General features: G+C 43.3%; 1 protein-coding gene across 1 annotated transcript; it reads left to right on the forward strand.

Moving 5' to 3' along the window:
* Window positions 1-6,231: 6,231 nt before the first annotated feature.
* On the forward strand, window positions 6,232-21,355 carry LOC146720175 (uncharacterized). The gene is made up of 7 exons (XM_085488982.1): window positions 6,232-6,290; window positions 14,848-15,023; window positions 15,096-15,506; window positions 15,666-15,854; window positions 16,236-16,380; window positions 21,081-21,298; window positions 21,342-21,355. Exons 1-7 carry the CDS (start codon window positions 6,232-6,234, stop codon window positions 21,353-21,355), a joined length of 1,212 nt encoding a protein of 403 aa, XP_085345108.1.
* Window positions 21,356-25,000: the final 3,645 nt, after the last annotated feature.

Below are 25,000 nucleotides of genomic sequence, written 5' to 3' on the forward strand. Positions count from 1 at the left end.
GGGGTGCGCAACTTGAGAGCAATGATAAGGGATCCAATCAAATGATCGATGGATGGATTAACCGGGGTGTATGCTGGGAAATTTGTGTGGTGAGGAAAAAGTTTGGAACTGAAAGGCTTGGAAGAGCAGACGGCCTCCCACGTGCAGGAGGATGGAACAAGGGAGAAAGAATATGATTAAAATTTTTTTCGGGAGTTAAGGGAAAGGCGGAGGGGAAAGGGGAAAATTTGGAAACATTTGTGTGCGGCTGGAACGGGGATCCTGGAGCGTTTAAAAGGTGTGCAGGGAAGCGGATAGGGAAAGATTATTTGCATAAATGGGATAAGTGCGGTACGGGAAAAGAAGCGTGGAACAAATGAAAAATTTTTTCCCGGGCAGCGGACAACGGGCGATGGCCGGGGTAACATAAGAAAAAAACCAGTTTGGGGCAATGGTTTCGCGTGAGATCGATAAAGTGGGAAAGACCCTGGTATGGAGGGTGAGTGCTGAAGTTGGAGCGATTTGGCGTCTGTCCTGGTAGGTAAAAAAATGTCATTATGTCTAATACCGTTTTCCCCCGCGTAAAAACGCGCGGGTGTATTTATTGAAGTCCCCCTATAAACCTAGGTCGGACCCTGGGTCTTATACCCCATTTCCTGCTTCCGTCGAGGAAATTTTTGACCAATGATGGTTGGGAAAGACTCACAACGATTGTGGAAAATGTGCGCCCGTACGGATTCGTAAAATGGGTCGACCGGGGATCGTGGAATGAGTCATGACTGGGTAAATGGGTGGGGATAAGAAAGATTTTAGGAGTGTTTGTGGACTTCAAGGGACTTTGATAACCAGATGGGAATGTGTATCGAGAATTCTAGGTTGAAGAAAAAAATTAAATTATGGAAAGTTTTTCCCCACGGCCCGGGTACATGAAGTCTGTACCATGGGGAAAGGGACTTTAAAACGTGGCTGCCCGGGGCTCCTCTGTGGCCCTTTATTGGAACCTAAATGGATAACTTTTTGTGGCCTGCGTAGAGGAAAATGTAAGTTTTCGTACGCGGAAAAAAGTGCGGGGTTTGGAAGGCCAAGCCGAGCGGATTAGAAAAGGGTCGAGTGGATGAAAAAGGTGTCAAGGGGAAGTAAAGTAATTGAGTGTGTCTAGACAGACTGTAGATTTTGATAAAAGGGTTATGGCTGAGACGCCCCCCAAAATGTCGATAAATGATAATGCGTGGGTATCGGGGAGCGTAAAATTCTGGGGGTTTTGTGGGGTTAAAGGATAACACGTTTTTCATCTGGAGTTCTAAAAAAGTAGTTTGTGGGAAATTGGACGTTGTTGAAATTGGGGTTTCAAAAGAGGCTGTGCTGTGTTTTAAAAAGGGTCGTTCTGTCGTGGTGATGTAGGGAGGGTGTATGGTATGAAGGGAAATTCGGTAGGAAGGGAGCTCATGAATGGGGTGTCACGGTGGTTTTGAGTGCTTGTTTAAATTAGTAAAGGGTCTCCACGGGGGCCATGCAAGCCTTATGGTTGGCTTCCGGGGGACCGATGCGTGAAAAAGGGGAATGTTTACAAGTAGAAAGGGAATTAAAGGGTGAGTATATTTAGTGAATGATGGGACTTTGCGTGAGAAGGGGGTGGAAGGAAATTTTGGTGGTGAAAAGACTGTATGAGATTGGCAGAATAGATGGGATAGGGAAAAAGGAAAATGACTTAATTATAAAGAATGAAGTTTGGGGGTGAATGCGAGGTTCGACCTAGCTTGAGTCTGGGTATTTTCTACAGGGCAGGGAAATTTTAAATAAATTTCGTATAAGCGGGTCTGTCTGAAGTGAAGCTTGCGTGGGGGAGCGGAGAAGAAAATTGGGAAAAGTGGGGTTTGAGTGCCCAAATGTAGGGTAGGGGAACCTGAGTGAGTGGGTGTAGTGCGAGAGAAGGGCATGTGGATGTGAGTCGCATTTGGGAATGTAGGAAAAGGGATGAAAGTTTTTGGTGGTATGAAAAAACTGTTTTTTCAGAGAAGGGGGGGGCGATCGGGAAAAAAATGGAGAACCTTTTTCCCGGGGAACATGGCCCCCCAATCCGGGGAGGTGAATCCCCCGAAACTGGGAGGGGTCTGGGCCACAAACCCAAACCAGTATCTTGCTGGTCCCCACGGAGCGGGGTTCCCATGGGATTCGTCCCTCTCCGGGGCTTTTGGGTGGGACCGTGGGGGTGTGGTTGAAGCCGCATGCGGGTTGGGGTCTGGGGCCCCTCGGGGGTGAGCACGTTCTGCTCGGCACCATCCTGCACACGGGGAAGCTTTGGACAGGCGCTCCCCCGCCGTTGGGTTGCCGAAACCCTGAAACTCGGAGGTCTACTGGTAGTTCCTGGCCCGCGGGAAAAACTGATTGGGCTTATCCCAATTCCGCCCCCTGGGGGTCTGTATTAAGCTCCTGAGCGGTACGCACGTTAAATCAACCAGGGACATCTTCCCTATCTACTTCTCCCGGGGGTGGCCATGCCTCTTGCTGGGCTGAAATGTTCCCCCAGGGGGGGGGTGGGCATGGAGCCCTCCTTGATAAAGGGAAAGCCCGCTTTTGCGGGACCAATTTTGTTTAATCCATCGTAAAAAACACGGGGATAACGTCTAGTGCCGGCGGGGCGAGTCCCAGCAAAGGGGGCCAAATGCCAAAAAGTGGCAGATAGATAGCTCCCCATGTTGCAGCTGGGAAACGCAATTGTGCCCAAAAAGGGGACCGTGTTTAACAAAAACAAAAAACTCGTAAAAAGGGGTGAATACCGAAATCCTGGCAGGGCTTGCCTCCCGGGCCCTCGGAGGGGTATACCCCTCTAACCTAATCTCCTAGGCCGAGCTCCCCGACTGGCAAAGGGGAAAACTTATTTTTTAAAAAGGGCCGACGCGCCCCCCTGTGGCCCCAAAAAGGGTTTTAGTTCCACAGTCAATGACGCGAGGCTCATCCTTGGCCGTTCTCGAGTTCGACGGAGCATTAAAAAGACATTGAGCCCCACCGTGTAATACTCCTGCAGTGTGAGAAAAGTCTGAAAGGCCAAGGCGCGTGGTGTTCACAAAACCCCCGGCGTCGGGCCCTTTTTTTAGAAAAAATTTAATTATTTTTCTTTTTATTTTTTTTGTTTTTGCGCTCTTCCCCAAAAAAATTTTAATTTTTTTTCATACGGACCAACGTGCTTACTCAACCTACCCTATTGCGAGCAGATACTCAGCGCCACAATATCCACACCACCGGCATATGTCCTGTCGCTAACTGACGCTGACCCTGCAAAAACCCGGGCAAAAACAACCTGACCCCGCACGCGGGCCAAAGCAAACCTGACCCCGCACGTATTTTGCTGGAGGCTGGCGTCTCGCGACTCCCCGTCGGGGTCCAGGGGCGGGCTTTTTTCCCGGGGAAAAGGCAACCCCTTTCGACTTTGTCCGAATTTAAAAAGAAAACAGCCGGGGGCGGTTTTTGTCCGATTTTTAAAGCACACGTCGCGATGGGCTTTGTTGTTTTTTAAAAGCAACCGTCGCGATGGGGCTTTGTTTTTTTTTAAAAGAACCCCAACCCCGGGGTTTCGGGTTTGTTGCTTTTTAAAAGGGGCAACAGGGGCCGTGATCGGACTTAATGGGGATTGCGAAAGCAACACGCCGCGGTCTGGTTTTTGTCCGGGATTCGAGGGCAACGGGGCGCCGGTCGGATTTGGCCAAATTCAAAAAAACACCCGCGGTGGATTTCTCCGTTTTTTTTTGAAAGCAACACCCGCGCGGGGACTTTGCCCGATTTAAAAGCAACACGCCGCGCCGGACTTTGCCGATTTAAAACACCACGCCCTTTACCCCCCTTTTGGGTCTGTGCGAAACGGCGCAGGCCAATTTTAAAATTGCGTTTCCGGGGGGGCCCTTTGGCGAGCAGCGTTTCCGCGGACTTTATGCGTAAGCAGAACGCCCCCCTAGTCCTAATGCCTCCCTGTTTCCGGGGCAAACCCCGGGGAGACTTGTTTTCTCAAAGCACACGCCGGTAAATTTCATCATCTCCTGATCGGGGTGGGGTCACTTTGTGGCGCCCCCCTCCTCCGAAAAAACCATCCTCCAAAAGACGCCCGGTTCACTGGGGGAAAATTTGAATGGCAGGGATGCGGGGAGGTAACCCCGGGGGGGGGGGGTTTGGGGGGGAAGGGAAATTTGGGGGGGGAAAAAACCTTACTTGTTGAACGGCGGGGGGGGGGTGGGGGGAAGATGGTAGAAGCCCCTTGGGGGTTTGGGCAAGATTTGGGGTGTAAACGTTGGTTTGCACGAGGTAAGGGGTTGGGGTAATGGAAAGAAAAAAGAATGGGGGGGAAATTGGGGGGCAGGGGGGAAAAAGCGGAAGGCAAAAATGAAAAGCGTAGGGTAACTGGGGTGGCTTACAAACCCCCAAGCCAAGGTGGGGATAGCGTCCAGGGGTTCGGGCTGGGTGTAAACAAAGCCGCAAAAGATTCCCGTAGGGGACCTGGCCAACCCTCGTAATTTTCGCCCCACTCGGGGACTGGGGCTCTCCCCCGGGGCCCTTCGACCGCCAAAACGGGTTTATTATGGGAAAAAAAAAAAACCAACCAAAACTAAAAAAAGAGATAATAGATGACAAGCACACAAAAAGGATAAAAATAGGAGAGGAACAGGACCCCCCTTTAAAAAGGGAAGGGGGGCATCACAGTGCCGCCATCTGCCAAAATAGTGGGGTGGAGGGGCGGGGGGGCCTTGCTCCCCTCCCTTAACAAGGCGTGGAGGCGTTGACTCCCCAGCTGAGAGGGGGGACACAAGGCCAAATCACAAAAATTTTTGGGGAAAAGAGAGGCCGAGAGTATTTGTTTTTCCCCCGCCCCCAAGCGCCAAAACTGCAGAAAGGGGAAAGGCGCGGGGGATGGCAACAAGGGTTTTTTTAGCTCCTGGAAACGCGGAGTTGGGGTTTGAAAAACAGGGGTGAAGTTACGACAAGGCAGGTGTGTGTGATGGAAAGGGGAAACGATGAATGAGAGCGTTGCGGAAATGATTAGTGCGTCTGAAGTAAAATTGGGGGGCGAGGGTCCTAAAATTCTTTTTTACGGGGAAAAAACAAAATTTCAAAGAGTGGAGTAAAATACTACATTGTGGGAAAATTAAAAAAAGATGAAAAAATTCGAAGAGAGAAAAACGGGGGAAAATGATAGTGTTCGCGAGGAGTCGGGGATTAAACCCACGGCGGACTGGAAAGCTATGCGAGCGTGAGTGCGAAAATGTTGAAAAGGCTGATTGAAAAGGCAGGAATGAATGTGAAGAAGTACGAAAGAAAAAGTTATGCGGGAATAGGGAGAGCATGATGCAAATGCGAGGTGACAAATGAGGAGTAAAAAGGGGAGAATAAAAAAACATGTAGCAATCACTGAAAGTGCGGGAAAAGGTGAGGAAAGTGAGGAAAGGAGGGGTGCAAAATTTGGGCGATCAGAGTGAGTTTAAAAGAATAAGAGTGTGGGGCATTTTAAAAAGCTGGGCCAAAAGGTTTGGGTGCCTCGCAAATAGGCCCAAAAATCTCTTGTACGATGTCCGAAAGATTGGGGATGAAAGGGTTTAAGAAGGGAAAATTTTAAGGGCTTGAAAGGGGGGTGGATAGAGTTTTATGGGACTTGCGTGTTGTGATAGAAGCGAAAAAAGATGCAACCTGCGGAAAAATTTATATTTAGAAGTTCGGTTCAATAAGGAAATTTCTCTGTAATACGGGCATGTTTGTGCGAAAGGCCTTTAGGGTGAAAAAGTTTTTCATGTGCTAGGTGCCACAATGCTTTGCATTTTCCATGATGCGGCAATGCACCAAAAAAAAAACTTGCCAAAAATTGGGGTGTGTAGGAAATATGAGATTGTAAAAAAAGGGTTGTGGAAATGTAAAAACTAAAGGGGGCAAAAATGTCATTCGGGTTTTGTCCGAATGTGCCCGAATACGTAAGCGTTTAAAAGAGGAAAACGAGAATAAATGACAAAATGGGGCGTGAATTATTTCAGTTAACTGCCAAGGCTTTGGGTTATGTGTATCTGGGTGGGTGATTGCGCGAACGTCAGTGAGTGTAGCCTGCCAAAAAACCGTAAAAGGCTGGACGGGGGTGGGCTTGCCCATAGTATGGATTTTGTTTGCGAGAGTGGGGCGGTGAAAAACACATGGTGGGAATTTCAGGTTTGACGTGATGTCTGAGAGAGTGTACGAAAGAACTTGGGGTGTGGGGGTTGGTTTAAGGGGGGCTTTGGCGAAATGTATGGGGTTCCCCTGTCGCCAGTACGAAAGTATCGACCTACTTGGGGACTGGGCAGGTATGTGAGACGCCGGGGAAAGCGTCTGCTGATAGGTTGGAGCAAAAGCCTCCTCCCTTGGTATAGCAGGGTGGAGGGAGTAAGAGAGTGAACGCGTGGGGACTGATCGAGGAATGGATGATTGCGAGCGGGTAATGGGGAAAGGCCAGCAAATTTTAAATCTTCACGGGCCGAAAGGGGGGAAATGACACGATGTCACCTCTTGAACGCGTGAATGGAGGGTGCCCGGGAGATTTGGGGAATAAAGCCTGATTGGGGATGAGTACCATAAGTTTGCTAATACGGGTGGGACACAAGAGAATGTGGACACAAGAGGACATGTGTTAAAAGGGTGTGCAGGACGTAGACTGGGGAAGGGGATATGTGGATTGCGAGAGAGTGCGTTAAGGATCAGCAGCGCCAAGACGAACGGGTCGCGAGCTTGTAGAGCGAATGATGAAATGGGTCCAATGCAAAGATCATAGAAAGAGGTGTAAAACCCGGGGTATTAGGAAGCTTTTTGTGGGGGACGATAGCTTAGGCGAAGAAAATGAGGAAGCAGACGTTCCTACCAGCGTGCGAGAAAAAAGGAATAAGCAGAGTGGAAGAAAGAATGAAGAATAAAAATGTTTTGCGGGGGGTAAAGAAAATGCGAAGAGTGAAAGGGGAATTTTAAGCATCTTACGTGACTGGGGGCAGGGATCCTGGGGCGATTGTAAAGGTGTGCATGGGAAAGCGTGAAGGGGAGATTTATGGCATAAAGTGGGGGATAGAGTGACATACATGGGAAAGCGTGGGTGGCCAAAAAAGATTTTTCCCCGGGAGCAAGGGCCCAACGTGCGATGGACGTCAGGGAGAGTGAGGGGGGAAAAGGCTTTTTAAAGGACGGGTTTATGTGGCGTGAGTCGATGAAATGGGTAAGGGCCCTGGTATGGTGGTTGATGCTAGTGTTGCGACGATTTGGCGTGCTGTCTCGGGTTGGATGAAAAATGTATGATTATTTCGAAAACAGCGGTTTCCCCCCCCCCTGGAAAAATCGCGGGGGGTAGTGTTATTTAAACCCCCATTAAACCTAGGGGTCGGACCCTGGGGCTTATGGCCCCTTTGACTGCTGTCCCCTGCTGGGAAAATGTTGGGCGAATGATGGTTGGGGAAAACCTCGGCGAACGATGTTGGAAGAATTTTGTGACGCCCGTACGGATTCGAAGGAAACGTCGACCAGGATGCATGGAACGAGTGCTGACTGGGTATGGGCGGAAGAAAATTTTTGGATTTTTCGGGACCCTTAAAAAGGGGGTTTGATAATTTAAATGGGAAGGGGGTATCGAGAAATTGCGTGAGGTTGAATTGAAAAATTGAAATTATGGGAAAAAACATTTTAGCGGCAGGCTTATGCATGTGGGGGGGCGTGTGACACAGTGTGGAAGGACGTAAAACGTGGCCCCCGCGGGGTCCACTGTGGGCCCTTTATATGGAACCTAATATGGATGCTGTTGGCGGCTCGTGGGGGGTTTAATGTAAAGTGGGTTTCTAGCGGATAAATTTTGTTGGTCTTTTGGAAGGACAAGCCACGGGGTTGGGAAAAAATTTTCGGGTGGATAAGGTTACGAAAGGGGAGTGAAGGTGTGATGTGCTGAGAACAAACTGTGTGATGTTTTTAAAGGGATTGGCTGGGACAGGCCTCCCCAAATTCAGTAATGATAATCGTGAGGGATCGAGGAGCGTGAAAAAATCTGGGTGTTTGTGTGAGTGAAAGGATGAAATACAGGGTTGCATCTGGAGTGTCTAGAAGAATGATGAATGTTGGGGGGAAATTAAAAAAACCTTTTAAAGTATGGGGGTTTCAAAGAAGTTGGGGCTTGTTTTTTTAAAGGCTGTTCATGTCGGTGTGATTATGGAGCGAGTGTATGGTTTTGGAGGATAGTTTTTAATTGCGAGGGGGCTCATAAAAAGGTGTCAGCGAGTGGGGGTTGATGCGTGCTGAATGTATGTAAAAGGTTTCCACGGGGGCCCCGCAAATCCTTATGGGGGGCTTTCCCTGGGACCTGGGGTGCGGAGAAAAGGGGTGTTTGTATAAGGTGAGAAAGGAAATTTTATGGGTGGTATGATTAGTGAAAAATATGCTTGCGGAAGGGGGTGTGAAAGGGTATGGAAATTTGGGGATTGAAAGGCTGTTGGTTGGCAGAAAAGATTGGATGGTGCAGAAAGGGAAAAGTGACGTAGAATTATAAAGAATTAAGGGTTTGCGGGTGATGCCCCAGATTCGAGCCTAGCTTAGCCTGGGCTATATTCTGACAGGGGATGGAATTTTAAAAATTCTTATAAAACGTGGGCTGTCCGAAGTAACGTGCGGCGAGCGGAGAGAGAAAAATTGAACTGTGTTTTGGGTTTTGTCCAATGTTGGGGATGTGCGGAAAACCCGAGTGAGTGGGGTGATTGTGCCCAGGGAAAGGCATGTGGATGTGAGTCGCATGTTGGAAGTAAGGAAAGGTAGAAAATGTTTGGGGTTTTTTTCAAAAAGCTCGAAAAAACTCCTGGAATAAAAAAAATTATTCTGTTCGAATAATTTTTATTAAAGTTCTAAATAACGATATTTACGCAAATCGTTTTTTTTATGTTTTTTCGCGGAGAAAACGCGACTAAAATCAATCTGTCTCAAAAAAAATTTTTCAAATATTAACAATTAAAGATTCACAAAACCCTTTCCGCCGAAAAATTTTTTCAGTGAGCAGCCGCTTTTCCACGGGGGGCCTCTTTTTACCAAAAATTATCGCGATCACCCGCGCGCGCATCTTTTTGCCACCGTTTTCCTTATTTTTTTCACGGCCCTAAGGCGTGCCCCCCCACCCCCCTCGAGCACACTTAAAATTGCCGCAATAATTGGGGGCTTCCCGAAAAAATGGGGTTTCTTTGAAAACCCTAAAGAGAGCTCGCCCCAAATCCGGGCCCTTTTCGCTTTTTTCCCCCGGAACCCCATAAAGCAACCAGAGTGGGTGGTTTGTAAAATTTTTGGGGGAATTGTTGGGTGGGGAATTTTTTATTTTTGTATTTTAAAATAAAAGGGTGATCTTCCGGTGGAGGGGGTGGGCGGGTTTTCCTTTTTTTGGAAAGGGCTTTTTGCTTTTGGGAACAAAATTTGGGGTGGGGGCCCCGGGGGTGGGGTTGGGAATTCAATCCAAAGTGGAAGGTTTCGGGTGAGGGAGATTAAAGCCCGGGGGGTTTAGCCTTGGGGGAAGGGGGCCAGGGGCATGGAATTTTAAATTAAATGTAAAAGCGTGTCTCCCCCTGAGAGTATCAAAAACTGGGCAGGGGCCAAAGGAAAAAATTGAACCGGTGTTTGGGGGGGGGGTGTTGTGTTGGTATTTGCGGTTTTTTTGGGTGGTGGGTGTGGTTGGGGTGGGGGTGGGGTGGGGGGTGTGGGGGGGGGGGGGCGGGTTGGGGGGGGTGGGAAGGGGGGGAAGTGTTGGTGTTTTTGGGGGGGGGGGGTTCAAAAATTGGGGGGGGTGGGTTAAAAATTATTCGGGGGGGGGGGTTGGGGGGAAATCTTTTTTTGGGTTCCTTGCGTTTTAAAAAGGGTTTTTGGGGGGTGGGGGGGTAAAAAGGGGGGGGAAAAAATTTTGTTAAAAATTCTAAATTTCCCAAAAGGGGGAATTGGGGGGTTGGGGGGGGGGTATTTTTTGTGAGCGGGGCTCGGTTTTTGGGGGGGGGTTTTTTTATGGGGGTTCCGGGATAAACCCGGGGGGTTTTAAGGGTTTTTCTTTTGCCCCGTTTTGGGGGGGGGGGTTTTTTGGTTTTTTTGGGGGGCGGGGGCGGGGGGTTGGGGGGGGGTTTTGGGGTCCCTGGAATTTTAAATTGGGGGGTGCTTTGGGGTTTTGGGGTTGTTTTCGGCCCCTGGGTCCCTGGAGTCCCCCTTCCGGGTTTTTTATAAGTTTCCCGGGAAAAAAGGGGGCAACCGAGTTTGTAAGGGCTAAAATTTGGGGGGCCCCGGGGGGGGTTTTTGGGGGGTTAAAAAAATGTTCTTTGGGGGTTTTAGGGATTTTTTTCGGGGGAAAAAAAACTGGTTTTTTGGAAAGTTTTTGGGGAATTTTTTTAAAGGGGGGGTTTGGGGGGGGCGGGGGGAAAAACCAAAAAGGGTGAAGGGTGGGGAGGGGGTTTTTCCCGAAGGGTTGGTAAATTTTTCGGGCCCTTACCTCGTGAGGCAATTAAAAAAAGTTGGGGGGGGAGGGGTGGGGAAGGTGAAAGGGGGGGGGGGGGGGGTGGGGGGGCCTTTTCCTTTTGGGGGGGGGGGGTGCCCCGGGGGGGGGCTGGGTGCCCAGGGGTTGGGGGATTTAAAATTGGGGGGGGGGGGGTTAGGGTGGAAAGTCGGGGGAAAGGGGGGGGGGGTTCCCCGGGGTTCGGGGGGGGGGGGGGGGGCCCCCAAATTCTGGATCACTGGGTGGGGAGGGGAAATTTTTAAAGACGCGCACGACCTTATCCGGGGCGGCCCTTAAAAAGAAAAAATTAAATTGAGACGATTTTTTTAAAAAATCAGTTTTTCCCATGCAGATCCCGAAAATCTATACAAAGCCCCGCAAAGGCAACTTGAGGGGCCTTGCGCCGACTTTTGGGGGGCGTTGCACCAACAACCCTTTTGCCTTCTGGGGGGCCCGTCAGGGGCCACGGGTCCGCACCTGCCGCGCACCCGGGAAACCCGGGGGGGCCAAATTCTCGGGTGCCAAACCCCGGTTTGGCCGTTTTTTCCCGGGGGGGGGGATCTTTTTTCCCTCCGGGGGGGGTGCGGGAACCGCGATCCCCCAACATCAGCGTTTCCCATCACCTTTCCCTCTATCGGACGGCCCGGCTAAAAAATTTAATAAATTTTCGTTACCCGTCACTAGCGACAATTTGGGGAGCGGTTTGGGCCCGATACTGGCCAAGGGGGCCCTAAAACCACAAAACAAAAAATTTGGGATCCGTTTCCCAAACTTTGCCACGTTCATGGGGCCCGGGGGGCCAAAGAAAAAAGGAAAAACCGCAGGGGAGTTGGGGACGCTCCCCACGGGGGTTCCACGGGGCCCCCCGCAAGGGTCAAAGAGAAATCGGGGCGCCAATAAACCCCCCACGGGGGGGGGAACCTCTTCAACTTCCGGGGTTGACTGACTTTTTGAGGGCAGGGCACAGGGTCTGGAGGGGGATTTCGGGGGGCCATTTTTTCAGCCCTCACAGACCACCGGGGGGAAAACGAGGGCACTCTTTGATTTTATCGTCGGCGGCCCTTTACGCTTAAGGGCCCACGCCAAAGGGGCTTCAAAAACCGGGCCGGGGGAATCCCTCCACGGATCCCCCGGGGGCCACAGGGTAAAAAAAACCCCAAAAGGATCGAACCCCCGGGGAAACGGTCCCTGTGTCGCGAGAACCACACTTTGATTTCCCTCCGAATTTCAAGGCCAACGGTCAAGGGAGGGGAAGGCATTCATAGAGACAAGCAAGCCGCACAATTGTTTTGGGGGGCGGGGGGCCATTTTTTTATCTCCTGCCAGTCAAAAAGAACTGCCTCACAGGGGGGGCGACGCACACACCACACGATTTTGAGGGACCCACCGCCTCTTCACTATCAGTTTTGGGCCACCACAAGGGGGCGCCACCACCGGGACCACGACTCTGCAACATAAAGGGATCAAAAGGGCCCGGGGTTCTTCTGGAAACAGCTCAGTGAACACCCCCCGTCGTTTTTCCCCAACCCAAAACCGCCGTACCGCTCTGATCCCCAAATGCTTTTTTTTTGTCGATCTTTTTAAGCCCTTTGGGCCAAAACCCTTCGCCTTCCTGGGGTTTCCCAAACGATCTCCCCGATTTTGGCCCTGGGAAAGGGCCCGCTAAGGACCCTCGAAGGCCAAAGAAAAGGGGGGGCTGCACGTAAATCGAAGGGTAAACCAAACCCCGACATCAGCGGGGTAGCCTTTGTGCTCTCGCAACCCAACTGCAGAAAGGGATAAATCCCCCCAACGAGGAGAACCCCGCTGGCCTCATCCCCAAAGGACTCCCGGGCCGTCCTCTTTTTTTTGGACAGGGGAACCCAGCTGAGTTAACTCCCCTAGGAGCCTATTTTTTAATTTCCTTTTATTCCAGGAAAAGGGGCCCCCGGGGGGGGTTTCCCCAAATTCCGATCGTTCAGAAAAACAAACCTGGGGGGGAAACCCCTCTCGGGGCGGTTTCACCCGCTTTCGGCAAGGGACATCGCCGCCCCTTCCGATGCACCCCCCGACTTTACCTGGGGGCCGACCTCGTTCGCCGCTTTTGGGGAGCAGGAAGCGACCCCAATTCTCAGGCTCCACTCCTCCTGACAAAAAACCAGGGGCGGGGAGCTTAAACGGGGCCCAAACCGTCACACGCACGCCCACCGGAAGATACTTTGGGGGGACTCCCTTTCTCGAAATCACCGCCGCCCGACTTTTCCCAAGGGACACCCCCGGGGCCCCCCAGGGGAAGCACCCCGAAGGCCATGGGCCAAGGGAAAAGCCGGAAAAAACTTTCCAAATTCGGCCCCCTTTTTACCCAAATCTTCAATGCGGGAAAACAGGACCTGCAACACATGAAGGGTTTAAATATCCCCAACAACAGGGGGGGCAAGTCAATTCTCCTTACCGAAATCACGGGGCCCTTAACTAGTCGAGCACGAGGGAAACAAAACCCCAAAAGTCGTTTTCACGGCTCTCAACACACGAACCGGGCCCCTCGCTAAATTCGAAATCTGCTGACGGGGGGGGCAAATTTACTGCCCGCTTCCACCGAGTGGGGGTCTCCCGAGGGGCTTTTTTTGGCACCGGTATTTTTCCCTTTCACGGGACATGAAAAGATTTAAAATCCAAATTCTCGTACAACCTGAGGACGCGGGGGTTTCCTTCAAACGTACTTTTGGGGGCATAACAGAACGAACAAATTTTCCAGGGTAAAAAACTGTTTGAGCGCCACTATTAGCCGTACCTGAGCCATCGTCGACTGGTCAACCAGCATCCACACTGTCACGCTGGCGTCATCTCCAATTGATGCGAGACCATTTTTGGCAGCGTTGGTCAGCGGAGTACGTGCACGGCCTCAACCCCCGCACCAAATGGGTCAAGGCCGAGGCCGCACCTCACGTGAGGGACCTCTGTCTCATTCGTTCGGAGCTCACCCCTCCGACCCGATGGCCTCTCGCACGGATCACGAGACTGCATCCCGGGGACGACGGTATCGTCCGCGTAGTTTCGGTCCGCACCGCCACATCCGAATTCGTGCGCCCGCTCGTTAAATTAGTCATGCTTCCGGGCGCGGATCGTATTCCTGGCATGACTAACGCGGACACATCGTCCGCCGGCACATAATTCATCTCGCGACACTTTTCACCTCACGCACTGTATCACTCGTCACATCTCATTTTTTTTTTTTCATCCATTACCGCACTTACATTTCATCCATCACCGCACTTACATTTGATCCATCACCGCACGGATAATTGTTCCATCATCGCACTGCACTACACAACTCACCAAACACGCGGTTTCATTGCCTCAGCTGATCACCACATGTTCATTGTATCAGCTGATCGATTCAATTACCACGCGATCATCACGTGTATTTCTCCGCGCCTGCGCGTCTACCCCACCATCGATCACTATCGATTCGAGCTTCCGCGGCCGAAATTCCACACATGTTGTCACTGCGCGACAAGGCGGGCGGGAATGTTCAAAACGCATCAGAAAATATTAGCCGTGGAATAAAATAAAATATTCTGTTCGAATAATATTTTAGAAGATTCTAGAATAATCGATATTTACAGCAAATAGTTTTTTGTATGTTTTTCGCGGAGAAACAACGACATAAATCAATCTGTCTCAAAAAAAACATTCCTCCAAATATCAACAATTAACGGTATCACAACCGTTCCGCCGAATAATTAGTTTCAGTGAGCATGCGCGGCTTACCACGGGCGCCTCTTTTCACCAATAATTATCGCGATCACCCGCGCGCGCATGCTTTCTGCCAGCCGTCTTCCGTTAATTTTGACAGCGGCCAATAATGAGCTGTGCCCTCGAGTCACCTCGAGCACACTTAAAATTGCTCGCAATAATTGGCGCTTCTCGAAAGGGTGGGTTTTTTGCGGAAACCCATAAAAGAGAGCTCGCACCCGAAATCGGGGCCTTATCGCTTTTTCCGCCGTGAACCGCATAACGCAACCGCAGATTTGTAAAACCGCAGAAATTCGTTGACGACCGCCGCTTATTCCGCACCTTGATTTGAGTTCGATTTTCTCTGTAAATTAATTAAGATTGTAAAAGTTTGTTAAAGTGTTCGTTTTCTAATTGTTTTATAATATTAAAGTCAGTTTAATACAAAGAGTGACTCATCCTTTCGTGCAGCGCGATCCTTTCTCTCGCAGCGCGTTCGTGAACAATAATTAATTGTTAAACAATTAATGAAAAATGTTTTTCTATGTTTTTATTTAATATGCCCTAAAGTATAATAAATTTAATTATTTAATTATTGGTATATACTTGTATATATATATATATATAAAACAAAAATTTAGAAAATATAAAAACAATGCTATTGCTTGAAGGTCAAAATTGTGGGCATTAGCTTGTGGTCGAGAAGAATTACTTTCAAAGACAACCATACAACTTTATAATAATTATAGAGTATGCAAACTCCATTTTCAAAATAATATGTTTTTAAATTATGAGAAAACGAGATTGCAACCACATGCCGTTCCAAATAGTATTGTGAGAGATAATAGTAAGTTATTTTCAAATAATACAGTAGCATTATATTATATATAGGATAACATTATTACATAATATTTTACAGATGAAGAAGCAAGTTCAAACATAGAAATACACTGTATAAACAACTTAAATATTGAAAATGCACAAGAAAGCACACAAGAAGAAAACACTATATTAGATATGACTATATTTAATGAAAAAGACCTGAACGTACATATAGACAAAACAATAACAAAAGCATCAGATGTATCAGAATCAGGAACACAAACACCTTTGTCACTATCTTCTACATCTCCACGAAAAGTACATCTTTATCAACAAATCAGAGGATATAAAAGAAGAATAACTAATTTGGAATTAGAATTACAAAAAGCGAAGAAAGCGAAGACGGAAGATATTAATACATTAGATGTGTTACTGGACAAATATTTTCCAAAACAAACATCTGAGTTTTTAAAAATGCAAGTACGTCTCTTTCAAAAGAGTGCAAAAGGTAGAAGATACGATAACGTTTCATTCAAACAACATTGTTTATCCATATATTTTTCAAGTCCTAAATTATATAAAGATGTGGCAAATAAATCTAAATTATTTTGTTTACCTAGCTGTACAACTCTGAAAAGATTTACACAAAACTGTTATATATGTCCAGGATTACACGAGAACGTATTTCAAATATTAAAAATTAAAATTGACGATTTGTGTGAAATTAATAAATACTGCATATTTTGTATAGACGAAATGTCTTTAAAAACTCATTTGTTTTACAATATAACAACAGATAAAGTTATAGGTTTTGAAGACATGGGATATTCACAAAATTGTTCACAGTTGCCTGCATGTAATGTAGCAGTGATTATGGTTAAAGGCATCTGTCAATCATGGAAACAACCGTTAAGTTATTTTTTTTTAAACTCCACAATAAAAGCATCTGATTTATTGATAATTATACCAGAAGCAGTAAGAAAGATAAAAAGCATTGGTTTAAAAATTGTTGGTCTTACTTCAGATATGGGTTCCAATTTTTATCAATTAACTCGATTACTAGATATTAATCATGATAATAAACCATATTTTACAGTAGATGAAGAAAAAATATTTTACTTTTTTGATGTTCCTCATTTGTTAAAAGCAACTAGAAATAACTTACAGAAACACAATTTCGTATATGATGAATATAAAATTGCTTCATGGAAACATATAAAAGATTTTTATACAATAGATAATAAGGCACAATTTAGAGCGGCTCCTAGATTGACAGATAGCCATATTAACCCAAATAATTTCGAAAAAATGAAAGTTAAATATGCAGCACAGGTATTAAGTCATTCTGTTTCGGCTGGTATAAATACATTTGTTAGTTTAGGGTCTTTATCTGCGGCGGCTAATTTTACAGCAAGCTTTATAGCATTATTCGATAAATTATTTGACATTTTAAATTCTTCAAAAATTTACAGCAGCAATTCTAATAAACAAGCATATACAAATTCAAATGAGCAAGTTGCTTTTCTTAATGAAACAATACAGTTTTTGCAACGCATAAAATTAATTAGAAAAAAAGATGGAAAAGATATCACAAATTCTGTTAAATCAATAAGATGCTGGATTATTACAATTAATTCTGTATTACAGTTATGGAATCATTTGCAACAATCATCAATTCCTATTCAATATTTATTAACTAGACGATTAAATCAAGATAGTTTGGAAAATTTTTTTGGAGCCATACGTAAACAAAGTGGAAATGCATTTAATCCTTTGATTTTTGCTTTCCGTCAGAAATTGGATAAAGCGTCACCAAGACAGATCAGACAATTGGACTTTATTGCTCAATTCTCTACAAATATTACCTATATTTCTGGAAAAATGAATTCAGTTGCTGATGCTCTGTCAAGAATTGAATCTATTTCAATGCCTATTATAGTTTCTTTAGAAGAACTTGCTAATTATCAGAAAGAAGATGAAGAACTTCAAGTTTTACTTTCTTCAAATTCTTCACTTCTGTTGAAGAAACTTATTCTTTCAGGATCAACCATACCTATTTATTGTGATTGCTCTTCGGAATTAATTCGTCCATATGTTCCTAAACTCTTACGCAAGAAAATTTTTGATGTTGTTCATGGACTCGCTCACCCCAGCGGCAGATTGACATCTAAACAATTACTACTGAAATTCATTTGGCCTTCTTTGAAGAAAGATGTGAAGGAATGGACTCGAACTTGTCTTCCATGTCAACGTGCGAAGATTTCAAGACACACCAAGAATTCTCCAATTAAGATTGCAATTCCTGATCAACGCTTTCAGCATGTGCATTTAGACATTGTTGGACCACTTCCTATTTGTCAAAATTACCGTTATTGTCTTACTATGATTGATCGTTTTTCCAGATGGCCTGAAGCTGTTCCTATTTCTGAGATTTCTGCTGAAACTATTTCTACAACATTTTATTCACATTGGGTAGCACGTTTTGGTTCTCCTATCAGCATTACAACAGATCAAGGTCCTCAGTTTGAAGCAGCTTTATTCAAAGCTTTAACAAATCTAATTGGATGCCAAAGGATTAGAACTTCTGCTTATTATCCTGCTTCAAATGGAATTCTGGAAAGATGGCATAGGACTTTGAAAGCAGCGATTATGTGCCACGAAACAACCAACTGGGTAGAATCTTTACCTTCAGTTCTTTTGGGATTACGTTCGTGTTTCAAAGAAGATTTAAAAGCTTCACCTGCAGAACTTCTTTATGGATCCACTCTTCGTATTCCTGGAGAATTTTTCATTGAAGAAGATTTTCCTGCAGATCCTGAAATCTTTCTTGAAAAACACAGGATTCATATGAGGAATATCAGATCATCTCCTACAAGTCATCATTGCAAAAGATCACCTTTTGTTCACAAGAATCTTTTTGATTGTACTCATGTTTGGATTCGAGAAGATACTGTTAAGAAGTCACTACAACCTCCTTATTCTGGCCCTTTTCCTATTGAGAAACGTATCTCTGATCATTTATTTGCAGTTAATGTTTCAGGAAGAGTTGTCAATATTTCGACAGAACGTCTCAAGCCAGCTTTCATTCCTAGAACTTCAGATTCTACTGAACTTTCTACCAGATCTTCAGCTCCTGTTCCTGCTATTTCAACTCCTGTTCCTGCTATTTCAACTTCTGTTCCTGCTACTTCAGCTCCTGTTTCTGCTACTTCAAATCCTTCTTCTTCTTCTACTTTTGGAAAAGCTTTACGCACCTACCCACCAAAGAAGAAGAAAGTCCATTTCGCAACGAATATCGTCACTTGGGGGGGAGTACTGTAGCATTCATCATCCACACCTTTCATTTACACTCTACACTTTTATTACACCTTACACTTTTCACTGCACTTTTACACTTTTTACATCTTTATACATTTGTAATAACTTCAATTCATTAATATACATAATGTTTTTAAGAAAAATCAATATTTCCATAACAACACATTCATTCATTTATTTGTTACATATTAATTCTTTTTGTTCTTTCGCTTTATACTTTCAATGAATAAACATTACTTTTTCAAAGATCTGGTGAATTTATTTATAAGTCGCTACAACTGCACGATTGCAGCTCCATCTATCGCGACATCGCGCAACTAATTTTCTGCTCTGTATTATTCCCAAATGTCATTTCGCACATACACATGTGAATGAAATATTTCTGCACCAAGATCTTTTTTATTAGACTTTTAAACTTATTTCTGCAAGCTCACTAATATTCCTTTATGCAATCTTTTGTAGGAACTTGTCTTATTTTGTACGTATAAATTGTGAAACTTTTATACAAGCAAATATTGTTATGACGTGACGCGAGAAGCCAGAAAAAAAACTCGTATTTAAAAATTTTTTGTCTTTTTATCACAAATTCAGACAGCTTCCTACTTTATTATTGTATTAACTTTAATCGTGGAAAAACATTTGTTATTCTATTAACGCAATAAAAACTTCTTGGTGTTGGCAAAATATAATCGGTTCGGCCGTAATAAATAATTAAAAAGCGAACCTAAGGCATTCCCTTACCTTAACCAAAATTAGGTGAGCGGAAGGACAATTCGTCTTCTTTTTACACAAGTAACTTATTGTTAGAAATTTACTAACAAAACGCAATTTTTGAGTTGGCTGGGAAGAGGGTGAATCCTTGGCAAAATTGGCAGCTAGTACAACGTCCGCAGCATTCACGATAGGTTAATCCAAACGAGATCAATGACCTTTGTAAATAGCAAGTTTTAGTAAAGGATAATGACGCTTCTTTAAAACAATTACTTCACGATTTATAAACATCACTTCTGATCTGAAATAAGCGTTATTTATGTGGTTTTAACAACCGGCGTTTACTAGAAGAACCAATCTCGGGTCCACTTCTAAAAAAAAAGCAATTATCCTCAATCAAAAATTGAATGGCCCTGATCACTTCAAAGGAAGTAACGGTTAGCTGTGGAGGTAAAAAATTTATGTCTATTACGTATATATTATTTATATAAATATAAATAATATATAAAATACATAAATATGTATGTATACATATGTATGTATACATATTTATGTATATATTATGACAGATTTAAACAACGACATGATATTCGCGAGCTCAGCGTTCAAAAAGAAAGTCTGTTTAGTGATAACGAAGTTGCACAATTATTTTATGCACAGTTTTCTGCGGAAATGAAAGAAGAAGAATACGACTCTAAAAATATATACAATGCGGACGAGAGTAGTTTGTTATGGAAAAATTTGCCAAGGAAAACTCTCGCAAGTCGTTCAGAGCAAACTGCCCCGGGACGAAAAGTACTAAAAGATCGAGTGACTTTCATGCTATGTACAAATGCCACAGGATCGCACAAGCTCAAAATTATGGTTATCGGAAAATACAAACAGCCTCGCTGCTTCAAAAACGTGACTAATTTACCAGTTTTTTATAGAAATCAGAAGGAAGAGTAGATGGATGGACGTCGAAATTTTCGAACAGTGGTTTCTAGAGTGTTTCATACCAAAAGTGGAAAAGGAACACAAACGTATGAAAAGAGAAGGAAAAGTCATACTTTTGTTGACAATGCTCCATGTCATAAACTTTCAGCTCGATGTATTACAGAGAATCCGCATTTTGTCATCAATTTTTTTCCTCCGAATGTAACAGCAATCATTCAGCCAATGGATCAAGGCGTCATTGAAAAATTGAAAAGAATGTAAGTAGTGATATAAGGCTGGTTCTAACTCATGGCCTCTGAGCGGGGTGCGGGGCGAGGGGATATCCTAAGGGTGGGGGAATGACGTCACATTGGGCAGGGATTTATGACGTCAAGCTGGGCAGGGGTTTATGACTGCCCAAATTTAAAAAAGAGGCACTCCAATATTCATAAAATCCTTTTTTTGATGCATTTTATTGTTCCGACATACGGAAGGAAATTGAGATTTTAGGGCCAACGTTGACGAACTGTCAAAATGTTATTTATAGGCGGTACGAGTGTAAAAGCGCTGACGTTCGGCAGCTTTGTATCCTCGCGAAAAATCTTCCATAAACGGAAGAGAAACATTTTCCTTTTTTTTTTTTACAACACATCGGCGCCAACGTTCGGCTGCCTTACTCCTCCACACATAAAACGGCATGGGAAACTATTTTTTGGGATACACCAAATGCTAAAAAAGAATACAGAATTAGATGAAATATATATAAGGAGGATGAGAGCGCGTCAAGCCATAGTACGATTTTGAAAATGCATAGATGCAGTGGTGCAAAAGTTTAGTGATTACTTTCTTGCTCAGTGGCATAATAGTGATTAAAAAGAAAAGAACATTGAAAACGCGGAGCATATTGAGCGCAATTTATTGGAGCGGTCCCACCAAATCGCCACCTTGGGCAAATTTTTAGAATGGTTGCAACAGTGCGACGAATTTATCGCACAGCTTGAAGAATGCAACCGTGTCAAGCCAAGCGTCCGCGACTCTTAATCGGACATAGACAATCTATGGTGGCTACAATAGTGCGACTCGAGGGTGTAAAGGTACGCTTGCAGAGACAATATATGTGTATTGGTGGTGAATACAGTGGCGGTGGCAATATCGACGGCAACAATAACGTGCAAAGACTCGTTTGGCGCGAAATTGATACGGCGTTCGAGAGTCGTATACTGACCGGTGCAATAATTAATACAAACTACATCAAACCGCGACAATTTTTAGAAAATGCTAAAAACATTGTAATTGAGAATGTGCAAAATATGTTGCAGAGACACATCAGTGTGAAGGTGAACACTATATTTAATGGTGAGTTTGTATCTGATAACCGTGATAACCGTGCCAATAAAAGCGTCAATGCGATAAACTTTGAACTCTTTCGCACGTCTGATTTACGCGAGTGGTACGAGCGCCGCGTTATCGAGCCCACGCTAGCATCGCTAGAAGAGTTTCAGGAACGCGATAGCGATTGTCGCGAATAATAGATTTAACTGTAAATATAAATAAATACAATCCAATGCGCGCGGGATGTCGTATCAAATTACCGCGAGAAATTGTGACAAAGAGAGCGGTGGTTAATGTGCAATCAGCGGACAATGCGTGTTTCGCATGGTCAGTGGTGGCCGCTCTTTACCCTGCTGAAAGAAGCACGAGTCGAGAATCCTCTTATCCACATTACACAACAGTGCTGAATCTCCAGAACATTGAGTTTCCAGTGACTATAAATCAAATTAAAAAGTTTGAACTTGCAAACAACATCTCCGTGAATGTGTACAGCATCGAGAACAACATTGTCCCGCTACGTCTTTCAGAGAAAAAAAGACAGACACGTCAATTTGCTGTACGTGCAAGACGAAAACAGCGTTGGACATTTCGCTTGGATAAAGAATTTATCTCGACTTGTCAGTGCGCAACTGAGTAAAAAGAAATGTAGAAGATATATCTGTGATCGGTACGTATATATTTATTAAACTAAAATTTAAAAAATAATTTTAATTAAAATTATAATTTTTTATTTTACAGATGTTTACACTATTTCAATTCGGAAGACAAGTTGCAGACGCATACTGTAGACTGTGGAAAATGACTGCGCTATCCGATTACCGAGCGATAAGGACAAGTGGCTTAGCTTCAACAACTACAACAGAAAGGAGCGGCTTCCGTTTGTGGTGTACGCCGATTTGGAATGCGTTTTGAAAAAGATGGAACAAGAAAAAACATATCAGCATCATCAAGTATTTAGCCTAGCTTATTATGTACATTGCTCGTACGACAATTCATTATCTATATATAATTCCTGCCGTAGTGTCGATTGCGTGGCGTGGTTTGCCGAAGAACTAAAAAATTTAGCAATACGTGTAAAAAATATTTTAAGTACAAACGTCCCCATGGTAAATTTAACATCTGACGAGTGGGAAAAACTTCGCAGCGCAACGCATTGTCATATATGCGAAAAACTGTTTGAGACGATGCACGCGTTCGCGATCATTGCCATCTCACCGGATGGTACAGAGGTCCCGCACACTTAAATTGCAGTTTAAATTATAAATAATCTTTTTGTATTCCGATAGTTTTTCATAATCTGTCCGGTTACGACGCGCATTTCATTATCGAGGACTAAGCCACAGCGTTCAAAGGGGGAATCGAATTACTTCCAATAACGAAAGAAAAATACATTTCATTCTCGAAAACTGTTAAATTGACGCAAGACAACAATTCAAAAAATCATATTAAATTACGTTTCATAGACTCATATAAATTTCTCAGTGCTAGTCTTGACAAATTGGCATCTTTTCTGAATAAAGACAAATTCAAAATTTTACAATCACAGTTTCAAAATTTATCTAGTGAAAAATTCAATCTTTTGACACGGAAAGGCGTCTTTCCATATAAATATATAGACTGTATCGACAAATTGCAAGATGCATGTTTACCACCGCGCGAATCATTTTACAGTTCTTTAATCTTAATCGATGAAAAAGTATCCGAGAGTGATTATGCGCACGCCGAGAACGTATGGAACCGATTCTCCCTTCGAACGCTAGGTGAATATAGTGATTTATATTTAATAATTAATGTCTTGTTATTGGCAGACATATTTGAAAATTTTCGCGACAGTTGCATAAAGAGTTATGGGCTTGACTCTACGTATTACTATACTCTTCCGGGATATACATGGGACGCCATGTTAAAATATACAAATATAAAATTAAAATTATTTATCTTAAACTAAATTAAACTTAAATTCTATCTTAAACAAGATAGAAAAGAATTTAAACAACATCTATGACAAAATTATAAAGGTCGTATAAACTCTACATACTCAGTTTTCGACGATCCTCCATTATAACGACAAAATATTTCATTTAAAGCGCAATCACACTTTTTATTATGAAAATAAGACTGTATACTTAATATTAAGATTTATAAATGTGAAACATTTAGAAGTTTCCTATTTTTCCTACTAATGCTTTTGCATGATTTATTATGCTGTGTTAATGTAAAATATATACACATACGTAAAAATAATTTTATGAAAAAATTAGTAAAAAAATCTTGGCATAGCGGTTCAAAAAGTATAGTTTGCACTAAATGAAAATAATAATTACCAATATTTCTTTTAAAACAATTATTTTCAAAATTTTTTACAAATAATTCGTCTAATTGATGGATATAAAAACAAAAATTGCTATTTGGTACGTTTAAATTGCCATATAAATTATTTTCTTCATTAGAATAAGCTCGAAAAGAACAATATAATATAGTGTCCTCTAAAACAGCTTTATTTTCATTTACATATAATATACATGTATTACAGGAATGAATTTCCATACACTTTTTAATCAAACATCCACACACATATGTAAACGCATTCTCCTCTGGCAGATCCATGGAATAGTAATCATGGTTTGGTTTGGGATATCTAAAATTTTACGTGGCAAAAGTGGAATAGTTTGATTTAAACATTTACTTGAACACGGCTTCTTAATAAAATTTAACATTTGGTAATTATCGTGAGCACAATTTTGAGATTCAGAATGCTGTAGAAATTTAATACTGAGTAATTTTTTAAAGGCACGCATAAATTGAATCGATGTCGGATTCAGAGAATTACCACCTTGTTGCATAATAGTATCAAAGAAATTTTCGACACAATTTTGATTAATTCTTCGTGTTCGAAGATAAGGAAAATTAAAAAATTTTAATTTTTTATCCCATAACTGCATTATACTATTAATTGTAATCTGCCAGCACTGAAAACATTTAATATTTACATTAACACGTGAACCGTTGGCATTAATTATTGTAATATATTTGAAAAGATGTAACATTTTCTCTAAGAACTCTTTTTGTTTCTCACTACCAGTATAAATTTCTCCATATTCTTTTGGATTATTTAAAGCAAATGATAATATCAAATAATTTATCTAATTTTTCAATAAGTTCTATTATGCCAACTGCTTCACTTGGAAAAAAACCAAACGACATTTGCGTGCATATACCTGCAGCTACTCGATTGCTAAATATTTGGACAGCATATTTTACTTTCATTCGTTAAAAGGAATTTGGTTAAATATGATATTTTGTTAGATGAGGAGCCATTTTTATTCATTGTTTAGAATCTCTATTATAAAATTGGATTATATGATTCCATGAAGCAACTTTATTATCAAATTTAAAATTATATTTTAATAAATTATTACGAGTTGCTTTCATTAAATAAGGAGTATCAAAAATATAAAAAATTTCTCTTCATTTACTAAAAATGTTGAATTTTCTGTCGAAATACCTAACTCACGGGATAGTACCTAACTCATAAAATTAGACCCCATATCAGAAACCAATGCATGCACAAAAGCACCAGAATTTCTTAATTTTATAATAGGCGATTTTTGGCGACTGTTTGGTACATGTACCGTGGTTGTCATTGGTAGAGGCGGAACTATTTTTGGTATAGGTACCAGCAATCATGTCACTAAAACGTGTTGGTTTTTTTCTATACGCGCAAAT

Source organism: Nylanderia fulva, unplaced genomic scaffold (genome assembly GCF_048542155.1).
Source record: "Nylanderia fulva isolate GAGA-0341 unplaced genomic scaffold, ASM4854215v1 Scaffold754, whole genome shotgun sequence".
Taxonomy (NCBI): Eukaryota; Metazoa; Arthropoda; class Insecta; order Hymenoptera; family Formicidae; genus Nylanderia; species Nylanderia fulva.